Source organism: Pyrgilauda ruficollis, unplaced genomic scaffold (genome assembly GCF_017590135.1).
Source record: "Pyrgilauda ruficollis isolate IOZ18807 unplaced genomic scaffold, ASM1759013v1 scaffold10, whole genome shotgun sequence".
NCBI lineage: Eukaryota > Metazoa > Chordata > Aves > Passeriformes > Passeridae > Pyrgilauda > Pyrgilauda ruficollis.
In genome coordinates, this window is record NW_024508101.1 from 17,076,612 (window position 1) to 17,089,209 (window position 12,598).

At 43.3% G+C, this 12,598-nt stretch overlaps 1 protein-coding gene across 3 annotated transcripts; it reads right to left on the reverse strand.

Annotated features, from left to right (window-relative positions):
* Positions 1-1,039: 1,039 nt before the first annotated feature.
* LOC121352227 (ATR interacting protein) lies at positions 1,040-11,820 on the reverse strand. Of its 3 annotated transcripts, none has more exons than XM_041465011.1 (13): positions 11,502-11,820; positions 10,237-10,319; positions 9,066-9,236; positions 8,323-8,438; positions 7,876-8,036; positions 6,804-6,902; positions 6,210-6,339; positions 4,740-5,465; positions 4,050-4,192; positions 3,405-3,496; positions 2,473-2,556; positions 1,958-2,204; positions 1,040-1,485 (listed from the first exon to the last, which is right to left on the reverse strand). In XM_041465011.1, exons 1-13 carry the CDS (start codon positions 11,776-11,778, stop codon positions 1,424-1,426), a joined length of 2,391 nt encoding a protein of 796 aa, XP_041320945.1. In that variant the 5' UTR covers positions 11,779-11,820; the 3' UTR covers positions 1,040-1,423. The 3 variants fall into 3 exon arrangements, 2 of the variants coding, with proteins under 2 accessions (XP_041320945.1, XP_041320937.1); XM_041465003.1 differs by having other exon boundaries at positions 10,237-10,322; XR_005954905.1 differs by lacking the exon at positions 1,040-1,485 and having other exon boundaries at positions 2,180-2,204; positions 2,473-2,552; positions 10,237-10,322.
* Positions 11,821-12,598: the final 778 nt, after the last annotated feature.

Here is a 12,598-nt window from a genome sequence, read left to right on the forward strand (position 1 = left end):
TGCAAGCACACACAGACTTGGAAGGCTTTGCTGCTCTGTGCCTGTGCATCCTTCCTTGGTGCATTTCAGCAGGAATATGGCAGTTTTCCAGATGCTACAAGGGACTTGAAACCTGTTACTGAGAGGAGCAGTGGCAGCTTGTGTTTCACAGAACTGACCTGGCCCTGCCTGGTGCAGCTGCTGCTCAGAGAGGAGGAGGCTGAGCCCAGGCTGAGGGGAAGAAGCAGCTTTGGCCCTCTGGAGGTGCTGGATTATTATCCAGTTCTTCCTGCATAGGCATTTCTAGGAAAGTTCTCTTCCAAAGCAAGAGCCAAGCCAGGAGCTAGCTGAGCACACTGGAGTGGGCTCTTTGCAGGAAGGGTCACAGGATCTTTGGGCATGACCAGAGAACAGAATGTCTCCCAATTTTCCAAAGGCTTCCTTCCCACTCTCATAAAGTCTCTTGTCCTCCTGGTTCCTGGATCCAGGCTTGTTCTTAATCAAGTGTCTGTTGAAAATGGAAAAGAGCTCTCCCATCTAAACACACACACCTGTGGGCTCATTTTAATAACTCCCCTTTTTAGGGGCTCAGGCTCAGCTGGTGACCTCTGCAGCCCAGTGTGACAGTGAGTGAGGACCGTGCACGCTTCAAAGGGTGGGGCAGCAGCTCTTCCTCCAACCTCTGGTGCTGAATCCCAGCAATGAGAGGCTCCTTCACCTTCATCGTGACCAAAAATCCCAGTCATTCTGCACACATTTAAAAATCCTTCTATTGCCTAGGATGCAACCCTCAACAGTACCATCTTACTCTTTTAAGGGGAATTGTAAAATGTAGGTTCTAGTATTGTTTGTTTTGGCATCTCAGTACTCTTTCAGGAGACTGATGAAATTGAGCTCAGATGACCATTCCTCAGCAAGAAATTCAAAGCCCTGTAGTGAACTGCCAATTAAGTTATTTCTAGAAGGATTTTTAAAATCACCATAAACTGTTTACTAATGTTAACAATATGATAATTCTGGAAGTCACACAAGGAAGTGGTACAGCTACAAAAGACACAAGTGTGTTCAAAAGGCTTTCATATGAATGCAGTGATGCCAAACACCTCAGCACATTCAGCACCATAAATTCAGCTGTAGCCACAGTAAAATGGAGAATAGAGAGAAATTTCCATTCCATTCACAGTGGTTTCATACAGGATGGAATTCATAACCAGAACCAGTCATAAGCAGTCATGAGTTTGCACAGCAGTATCACTCTCATCAAAATTCCTTGGCTTTCAGCTACATTTAGATAGCAGTGAAATAATTACAACAGAGAAATGTGTCCTAGTTGTGCTGTGTTTGAGTGCAACCCAAGATTATCACTTAAAAGGATGATTCAAAGTTCACATTTACACTGGCAATGATGATTCAGATGAGGAAGGACAGAGATCTTTGCTGTTGGCTAGCTGGAGTCTGTTCCTTGCTCTTCTGGCTCAGGAGGATACAATTCATCCAAAATCAGCTCTGCAACAAAAAATAATCTTTCAGAGAATTTTTTTTCCTGCTTCATACAGTACAATTATAGCTGGTATCTGCATTTTAGAACATACTGATGGTAGAAGAGTACAGCAAATAAAGTGTTTGAAGGTTCCATGCAAACAGGTCTTTAGATTTGTTTTATCACACAAACTTCTCCCCTTCTTTTCTTTAATGCCTTTTTAGGGACATAGTCCACTATCCCTGGTTGCTCCAAGCCCTGTCCAACCTGGCCTTGGACACTGCCAGGGATCCAGGGGCAGCCATAGCTTCTCTGGGCACCCTGTGCCAGGGCCTGCCCACCCCCACAGGGAAGAATCTGTTCCTAATATCCAATCTAAACTGCCTCTAGAGGTCTGAGCAACAACCAGCTGTGGTACTTGTCAAAACAGAAAAGTGACAGAAGTGAAATTTTTATTTCTGCAACATGGAGAAAAGCCAACATTTGACTGATTTTTACCTTCAGAGGCACTCAGTTTTTGAGTCTTTTTGAGAATGGCTCTTATTCCTGGCATGGCTTGGTCATATTGATGGAGAACTTCCAAACAGTGTTCATGGAACAGTTTATCTTTCTGAGACAGGCTGTGCAAGAGTAAAACAGCATCCCGTAAAAACTGAATAACTCGTTCCCTATGTGCACACGAGCTGATCTCAGATCTAATCTTCATCCACTGTCTGTGCAACATCACAATTAGTGCCTTAACCACCTGCAAGAGGAAAAACAGTGCCTCAATACACAAAGCAAACATAGAGGAGCAGAAAACTTATTTCAATATGCTTAATCTCTTCAAACTTTCAAATTTCAGGATATTTTCTAGCAAGCCAAAGCAAGCTTCCTAGAAGGTGTCATCCTCTAAAATACAGGACACCTCTGTTTCTCTACAGTAGAAAAAATAAAAGGGGCAAAGAGCAATTCCAGCATTGAGTACTTGGAACTTGTCAGCAGGTTAAACTGGGGCAGTGTGGTGAACATACCTCGAGGTAGCACTGACAGTCTGTGCCAGGAAATAAAACTGCTGGTCTGGAGCACCACATGCAGCGTGTCAGGAGCCTCACTGTCTGTTACAAACACAGGCTGTGTTAGAGTGAGAGCCAAGTTATGGTAATTCATTGCTAGTTTCAAATAGTCTTGGGGTATTTTTTTCTCCTAACAGCTGATGTCTTTTACCCTCAAAGTTGTACAAGATTTTTTTCCCCTCTAACACTTTATAGACAGAATTTGCCTTGCACAGAAATCTTCACAAATTTCTGATGAGTGAGGCTGACAAGGTCAGTGGCCTTTAATTCGCTGCATACAAATAATGTGTTTACCCCCACCTGCACTGTTATATTAAGTGTAATGGAAAGGGTTCAAAATTCTTTAAAATGAGGGAAGCAGAGCAAATAGAACCTCAGACAAGTCTGTTGTCACTTCTGTCTGTACAAACATCACAAATTAGGTTTAAAAGCTATTCTTTCTATATAGAACCATGACTTAAACAGCAAGGTAGCATTTCCATTGAATGCCAGGAATATAAATCCTAAATCACTACAGGGTGCCTCTTCAATGTAATAAATACAATCAAAATGAAATTCAACCATGCTTCTTTTTACTCTTCTATTGCTCTAAAAACAAAATAAAGCTTAGTGCTGAACATCTGCAGCCATCCTAGGATCTCCCTTGGTTTTTTCAGTGACTTGAAAGGCTATTATGACCAATGGTCTCTTCAGGGAATAGTTACTGATTCAGTTTCAAGCAGGTCCTTTCAAAAATCAATGTAATCCCTTACTGCAAGCCCATACTTGCAGTTTTGTATTTCAGCTAGAGAAAGAACTTGTTTTCAGACAATTTGTGCACTATCCTGCTCCTCCCACTCCCCCAACTGGAAGGAGGAGGAAAGAGCACATGGACACTCAGCCGTGGTTACCTCTTGCTCCAGCTGAAGCCAAAGCATTTCAGATGCTGATTTATCTGGTCTTGATGTTATGTACATGTAGAGTGCAAGGAGAAGGCAGGTGTCTGAAATAGAGAGAACTTTGTTCTTTTTCCAACCAGCCGTTTGTTCATGACAAAAACTGATTCTATCAGGTGAGAAAACATTTTGAGTTCTATCCTAGGGCTCATGGTACAGGCTCAGCTTCTTGTTTTACTTCCCACATTTTCAGCAGTGCTGAGGAAATTGGTATCCCTAAACTTTATATTTGCCTTTGTGGTAATCCTGTCCTGGTTCATTCCTAAGGAACTGAACAGAGATCATTTGTCATGTAGAGTACTGGAATCTCTGAGCAGTGCCATGAGCGCAGATAAATTTAACTTCAAAACTCCTCCAAGGCCCCTTTTTCCTCACCAACCTTAAATACACTATCTAGAAAGTAATTTTAAAATGGCTATCAAAAGCACTGCTTGTAGACAGATACCACAGGACAAACACTCTCCAAATCATAAGCAGAAAACAAGTTTTCAGGTAACAGAGCAGACTTTTTGCTTTCTGGGGTCTCAGCACCTTGGAGCAAGGCCTGTTTGCATTACTGTTAGTCATGGTAACAGTTCTCTTGTCTCCTGCAGTCTTTACCTGAATGAGAGCAGAGCTGAGCAACCAGCAGATGGTGCTGGGCAAGAGCACACAGGAGTCTCACAGTCAGGAGCACGGCAGGCACGGGCGTCTCGGGCCGCAGACAGAGCTGCAGAGCCTGGCTCCTCAGTAAGTGCTGGAAACTTCAGAACAAAACTGGGTTACAAAAAGGAAGTGCAGTTACAAGTAGAAAATGCAGTATTTTTTGTAGGCAGTATCATAATTTTTGCATTTTAAGCTAATCAGAACATACCCGATCTCAGATTATCTGTCATAAATACAAAGTATGCTGGAAAATATTGTTACTCTGGCAGTCACTCTGCAGTTCACACTGGCAGTTTTACCTGCCAGAATGAGATCCTGTGCTTTCCTTCCTTATGCACCTCCCAGCAATCACAAAAACACCAAAAATGAATGGTACAAAGCTTCTTCACTTTCAATGAGGCAACAGTACCTGCTTCATTTGAACGTCATCAGCAAACCTTATTACTGATCAGGGATGATTATTATACTCAATAACAGTAAAGGCAGTAGAAAGATCCTCAGCTGCTTCTCAAACATGATCTGAGATGTGATTTCTCTCATACATAGTACAACTTCTAGTGGAAGCTGCCCAGATGAGTTTTAACAGAGAATGAAAACTGCTAAACAGCAGACTCTGAAATAATTTTAAAGCTATTACTGACTTACTTTATTAACAAGTCCATAGTTGAATTTTCAGCTAATTTTACCAAAACCTTAAGGCTTTGGCTCAGGATATTGTCAGTCTGGGAACCCCTTGCAGCAGAAAAAGTTAAAATCTGAAGCAGCTTTTTAAACAAAGAATGTTGAGCTCTGTCAGTACTGGCAGGATCCTGTGGAGGCAGCCCTCCTTGTGTCCTGCTCTCTTCTTTATTGTCACACTGATTGTCACACAACACATTTTTGTCCATCTTGGAAACCTGTTCATCTCCAGCAGCAGAACTGTTTCCCATTTCAGCAGACAGCAGTGTGTGGACAACATCCCAGCTGTAGAACACCAGATAATAAAGGATCCCCAGTGACACGAGAGTAGTTTCTTCAAGGGACAACCTGAAGTCCTCCTTGCCTGACCCCGAGTTTGTGCTGGCTCTGGAAGCAGCAGCTGGGTGGGTCCCACAAGCTCCATTCCCTGGCGCATCCCCGAGCTGCTCTGCTTGGCAGAAGGCACCAACGTGGTGCTCCACCAAGGGCAGGAGGTGCACAGCACCTTGGATCCTGCTCTGTGTGAGGGGCAGGAGCCCTCCCTGGCCTTCTGCTGGGCTTCCCTCAGATAATCCTTCATCCAGAGCAATCAAGTTCAGTCCTGTTATTGCCAGTTTTTGAGCTTCTTGCAGGGATACAAGAGGAGCAATTCCTTCTTGAGTTGTCCTGCTGCTGGGGAGTTGTGTGGGCTTCCTGTCCAAATAAAAGAAAAAGGGAAATGCTTTACAAGAAAAGGCAGAGAACAGACTTGAAATCTGTATTATGAATTGAATAATAGAAAGGCCAGAGTACTAAGAGATATCTGTTTCCAGTATAGAAATAAAGGGGGAAAGACATCCTCCTGCTCCTTGATGCCTGCATAGAAGAGCCATTTCAAAGCATTCTAGGTTTCATTACTAATAAAATAACCTGTCTGAAAAGCAAAGGTATTTCAGAAGCTACAGTCTAATTCTGTAAAGTGAAAAACTGTTATACTTCATATCCAATCTTCATATTTAAAATGCTTTATCAGGAAATATATCTTGGGAAGTTGCACACCAATTGTACATTACAATTTGAACGCGGTTTACATTTTGAAGATAGAAAACCAACTTTTTGATCACATCTTCAGCATTTTCTTCCCCCTTAACTCATTATCATGTTTCTGTCCTTCCCTCACTGCAATGCAAGCTGTTTACAGTTTTTTTTTTAGTTTAGTTCTGTGCCTTCTCCTAACTGATAATTAACCTAATTATTTTTTAGTGATGTTCCAGTGTTTAGTATCTATGACAATCAAAGATACAGAATGATGTTCCAAATTTTGCACTAAATGGCCTAGGCAGAGCATGATTTACCACAGGGAATGAGCTGTCCTGCATGACCAAGTGTTTCTTAGTACAGAGAATGCCACTGTGCTGAGCATGGCAGATACAGTTTAACAAAGCAAATAAAACTTACATATCCAAAGAGTTGGGCGGCAACACAGCTCCAGGTAGAGGCTCAGAGTCGCTACTGAGAAGATGGCAGAAACCTAGAAGTGACCCAGGGACTATGGGCTGCTTCATCAGTGCATTCAGCAAGATAGAACCTGGAAGGATACAGAATTTTCTTTGGAGAAGTTTTGCCATCATCAACAAAAAAAATCAGTATTTTGGAAGATAAGCCTTATTGTGGGAGTGCTCACAACCTCAAATTTGGTTTGGTTTTTTCATAATCCATCTTCTTTCTTAACAGGAGGATGATTTTCAGAAAAATTAATATATATAAATATAAACCAAGTTGTATTTAGAGGTATTTTAATTATGATCCCATATTAGCAAAATAGCTTGAGCCAAGTGATCACATATCCCAGCTGTTCTGGTGACTTGCCCTCCATTTTCCACTCCAGACATTGAAATTATGTGATGCAATTCCACTGCCAACTGTAACTAAGATAGTACCCCAAAGAATTCTTGGAGCTGACTGTTGAAAATGCTTTATAGTGTTGTTCTTTGGGTTTTTTTAAGGTACATTTCCCCTGGTTTTATTTCTGCATTACTAGAATGATACTACCTTGTGTTTTTCGTTTGGGGACAGAGTTGTAGGAACCATTTTTTCCTGTTGCTTTGTGCTGCTTCAGGGATGAAACTTCAGGATGGGTTATCTTCCTGTCTGAAACAAACAGGGATTGGGAGAACACAGATCTGCACCCATCCTCTACACACACAGCCACAGTGTTAGATAATCTTTTAATCATCTCTATATGTCACAATTACCAAGCAAACCAAGGCCAAAAGCCTTGCAGAGTTCAGAAAAAAGTAAACAAATGTATTTTTTTCAAACAAATAGGCCTTTTGACTGTTGTTACCATAACAAACAAGAGCAATACTAATGCTTTCAGGCTACTGCATTTTTTTCTTTTTGCTGGTGTTCCTACTGCCCATATTTTTAGAATGAACTTTGTAACTGACAGGAACATCTCAGAATTTTCATGACTCTTCAAGTAAAGATTAGTTGATGATACCCACATTTCTTCCATTTATTATTTCCCATTGCTATAAAAAACCCACTACTTTTGTTTCATATTATAGCAATGTTCAAATATATTCAGACATTAATTTCCTAAGGTTTACTCAATGAATTTCAAGATAAAATTTTGTGAGAATTACTGCCCTACATATAAAAGAGGAAATTAGTACATTGTTTCAGTTCCTTCTTTAAAAATGGCTAAATATGTACCCTTTAAAATCCAATCCCCAAAACTAGAACAAGAATACAAAAGATGCATTACCTGACTAGCAGACCAAGAAATAGGCAAATTATTTCCTATTCTTCATGCAATGAGAAAAGAGAGATCAACAATCTGGATGTTTTAGTTCATCACACAATAAAGTTTTTTATTGCAGCCACTGGCCACTTCAGCATTGACACCTTGGCATCTGGTACTAAGGTATGAATTAAAATGATCTTCATGCAAATTTCAGTCATGGCTATTTAACTCCAGTTGGTATAAAGTGGAAAAAAACCTAACCAAAACCAAAATAAGTAACTGTAAACTGACTGCAACTGTTCAGTCATGAAATACTTCTCTAATGTAGAATGTTCACATGTAGCTAAAAAGGTTGCAAGCTTTACATGAGTTTACCTTCTTTGATTGAAGTAGTCAGGGACACCAAATTTCCTGAAGAACACGATGGCCTAGTGGACATTTCAGCATTGAAGGATTCCTTTGTAGGAAAAGATCTTCTTTCTGGCTGTGGAGAGCATCCTTCTGATTTCCCTTGTACCACAAGATTCTTTTTAGGGCTAGATAAAGAGACAAATCAGTATTTGTTTTGTAATTATTTTATTAAACAGTATATTTTCTTTGAACTGTTTGATGTTTTAGAGATACTTCACTATAAACTCTTTGAATTTGTCACAGATACAAGGCTCTTTTTTGAGCAAATTCCACAGATGTCATCAAATTTTTTTGTTGTATTTTTTTAACAACAACAGAGCTAAGAGTCACATGAAGAAAGAAAACCTCTTCAATAGTTTACACACATGTATTGCAAAAATTGAACACAAATTCCTTTTCCAACCCCCCTACCTCGTTGCTGGAACTGCCTGAGAAAGGTGTTTGTTTCTTTCACAGTTCTGAAGTCGTGTTCTTAATTCATTCATTTCTGCATCCTTGAACTGCAGCTCGGAGTGCAGCGACTGTAACTGAAAGAGGAGTTCAGGGCAGTTTTACTGTTACCAGCTCAGCAGCGCTGCAACTGCAGAGCAACTGAGTTACCAGAGAGCTGGAGATCACCATCTGCTTACTGTAAACTCCAAGATCTCAATTTTTAGGAATGTCAGCCCAGTAAGCACTCAGAGCCAAGTGCCAGGAGTTGAGGCAAGAAGCCTTTGTGAGTGGCTAAGACAGAGCAAGTGCCACGCAGAGCATGGCTCCAGTGAGGCTGCAGAGCCAGCTGGGCAAGCAGCCACTCTCCTCTTCAGGGATGCACAGAGATGACTGCAACAAGAACAGCCATCTGATCAGAGCCACCAAGCATCTTCTGCCACTTCTTCCCACTCTAACATACATTCCAATTGCAAGGTTCTCGGGATGGCTTCAAAAAAGCAATAAGTAAATGAAAACCTCTACCACCTGAATTTCACTCCTTTATTTTGGCAGGGGAAAACCCTCAACAAGTTCTTTCAAATGTTTTCTTCTAGGTAAGAAAATAAAAGCAAGCATTGTGGAAATTTCACACAAATGTTCTTCCTTTGACAAAATGGTCTGTGACATTAAGTCATAAATCAGCATCTGAATGTGATCTGCAGGTAACTGACATATTTACAAACCTTTTTGGAGAACTCTTTTTCTTTTTCACTCAAAATCTGAGATTTTTGCTGTTCCAGTAGCAGGTATGATTTTTTCTGTTCTTCCATAGCATGCTCCATCTGCTGCATTGAGTCACGCAGAATTTTAATTTCTCCATTTTTAGTGAGAATTTCATCCTGCATTTCTTTCAGCTGCAAACAGAGGAGTTACATTATAGGATGGATAGAGCCAAAAGTATGCATTTGCATCAGTATGTGGTTGAAAATTAGGTGTATTTTTAATTTCTAGGGAGAAAAACACTCCTGGTAACCCAGCATGGAAATTCTACACGTTGCTTCTAATCTTTCTCTGATTAAATCAGGCTCAGCTACTGTTTTCTTGAACATAATTAAAAATTACAAGATCATCCTTCTCTTTCCCCTTCTCTGCAATTATCTTCTGGTTTTTTTTTTTTTTTTTAAGTGTTCTACTCACACACATCAATAATTCATTCATTGTTTGGATGATAACAGTGATAATTTATTCATTACAGTACTACATCCATCAGCTCAGCCAACAAGCACTCTAAGACAAGGTACCACCCCCAGAATCTTCATGACATTGAGTCTCTCATACTTCCTGAGCAGCCACTACCACTCAGAGACAAGACTTTGGGGAGACAATGAAGAAGTTACTCAGAAAAACAAGAAGAAAAGATCAGGAAGACACTTCTCTACAACTGTGAAATTAGGATTTAATATGGGATACAGTGGGAGATTCCCTGATAAAGGTGGATATAACAGAGCTGGGAAAGATACAGAGAATGGAGAAAGGGAAACAGAGTATCTTTCCATAAATGACCACCCCAAGGTAAAGTAACATAAAGTCACTTGAAAGTCATGTCACTTTCTCAAACCTTTTCAGTTGAGCAAAACAACTCTGGCTGACAGGGCAGAGAAATTATTTGATAGGGAACAAATAAAACTGAAAAATTAGCATTTGCTAATCTGAAATGATCAAGAAATAAAATACTGCTCTCACTCTTTACTATTACTAGAGTTGTTTCTAGTACAATGATTTTAACACACCCCTGGATTACAAAGATTAGATCACTTTGATAAGAATTAAATGCTTGGGACTGGATTTATCCCACCTTGCAGTTATTCCTATCAAAAATATGACATTTAGAGGAGAAGGGAGGATATTGCCAACCTTCTGTTTGACTTCTTCATGCTGTGTCTGCAGCACTTCAAACTGGAATGCATCTCTCATCAGACCATCTTCTGCTCTGCTTCCTGCTGCAGGGAAAAGCCAAAATCTGAAGCACAGATGATGAATGTACATCACTGGTGACTCAACACCAAGGCTTTGTTATTTGTCATTGCATACATCTGATTATCTTAATATTTTGCTGTCATTACAAACAGGTAAAGTGCCTCACCCAGCCACCACAGGAACAGTGCCAGTGCTTGTGCATCAATTCTTACAACAGAAGAACCCCGGCCCCTTCAAATTTCTAATCACAGAATGGTTTGGGTTGAAAGGGACCTTCAAGATCATCTCATATCTTAAACCAGCAAGATGAACCACAGCAAAAGCAAGCATTTCTTCTGAGATAACTTCAATTAATGCACAAACAAGTGTTCACTGAAAACTTATTCACCTGGAGAGGTGACAGATGTCAGGGTTGCTAAAACATACCTAGATTATTCAAGCTCTCTAAGGTTCATTATGAAGAAACCCCGGGTTTCATTTCTTTCAAAGTAGGCTCCAAAGTCAGCTGTTAGTACAAGGCATGCTATGCATTTATTAGTGAAAATTAAGAGGGGAAAATAATCTGAAAGCCAACATGCTGCCAGAATATGATACCTAAAGCATGCTGAAAGTTTAGGAAACTCGGGTTTTTTATTTGGCACGTTTAACATGCAGCACCCTCGTCCCAGGCTGGCACACACCCCCGGCACGGGCTCCTGGTGCCGTGAGATCAATGCAGTGTTCCTGCTGGGATTGTTCTTCTCGTTATTCCTCCGAATCCCAACCGTCCCTCTGACACTGGGGGCACCACCGTGGGGTGCGGGTGGCCAGGGGAACAGGCAGGAGCAATTCCCTTAAGGGAACTTACAAGAGCGATGGAGCAAGTCTATTTACAAGAGACAGGACGAGAGGGAGGGGCTTCACGGACGAAAATTTAGGTTAGGTATTAGACAGAAATTATTCCCTGTGAGGGAGGTGAGGCCCTGGCACAGGGTGCCCAGAGAGGCTGCGGCTGCCCCTGGATCCCTGGCAGTGCCCAAGGCCAGGCTGGACACTGGGGCTTGGAGCAGCCTGGGACAGTGGCAGGGGTCCCTGCCCATGGCAGGGGTGGCACTGGATGCGCCTGGAGGTCCCTGCCAACCCAGGCCGTTCTGTGCTTCCTAAAGGGACACCAAACCTTCCGCAGCAGCGGGGCAGGGAGGGACAGCCCCCGGGACACCGACCTTGCCGCCCGCCCCGGGGCAGCTCCGGGGCTCCCCACGCGTGTCCCGCGGGCGGATCCTGCGACAGCGCCTGCGAGGCCAGGATGTCGATCTGCTCCAGGTCGTCCGCCGTGAAGTCATCACTGTCCCCGAAGGGGTCCACGATCCCCGTCAGGGCGCTCTTGGGGCGCTTGTGCGGGGGCAGGACGTTCCGGAGCGCCGGCGGGGCGGCCGCAGCCCCGCTGTCCCCGCAGAGCGCGGCGCCGCTCCGCTTGCGCGGCCCGGGCAGCGCCGCCATGGCGGGACCGGGACCCGCGGGGCCCACACGCCGCGGGGCTGCCCCGGCCACGCCCCCGCCGCGCGCTGCGCCGCCCGCCAATCACCGCCGGGCAGCTCTCCCCGCACAGCCAATGGAGTGGCGGCGGCTTCAGAGCCAGTTGTAAGCGCCCCCGTGATTGGCCGCGGGCAGCCGATACGCAAGCGCCTCGCTGATTGGGAGAGAGGGAGGGAGGCGGGAAGGATCGTCCCCTCAGCGGTGTGAGGGGAAGGTGCTGACGTCAGGCTTTCGCGCGACAACGTCACCATGACCAGTGACGTCACTGTGAGGGTTGTCCCGCTGATGTCACTCCTGGCTTCATCCCGGGCACGATGGCGTCACACCGCAGCTGCAGGGCGGCTCTGGCACTGCACGGCTGCCCCCGGTGACCTGGGGCCTGTGAAAGCGTCGGGGAGGAGCAATGTCGGCCAAAGGCCCGTGCTGAGCCTCCGCCCTTACACTCCTGGCGTTAACCTCGTTGTAATCGTATTTGGCCCGTTTTCACATGGACTGAGCGAGATTTCCAGCTCTGTGTAACTCAGGTGGGTGTGGGTTTATGTTGATAAACCTTTTAAGAGGAGACTGGACCATAGCCTTGCAGCACATTTTTAAAACAGGGTTACAAACTATTTTCATTTCTACAAATCCGTTTACAAATCCCTTGATGGTCTTTTAAGTGAAAAGCGCTGTGTCAGTGTGACACATTGCCAGTTCTGTTAGAGAACTCTGATTTCTCTTGTTCATTTCGCTGTTGCCCGTTACCTGCAGTGAAATCAGATTATCCCTAGAGGGTAATTTTCTT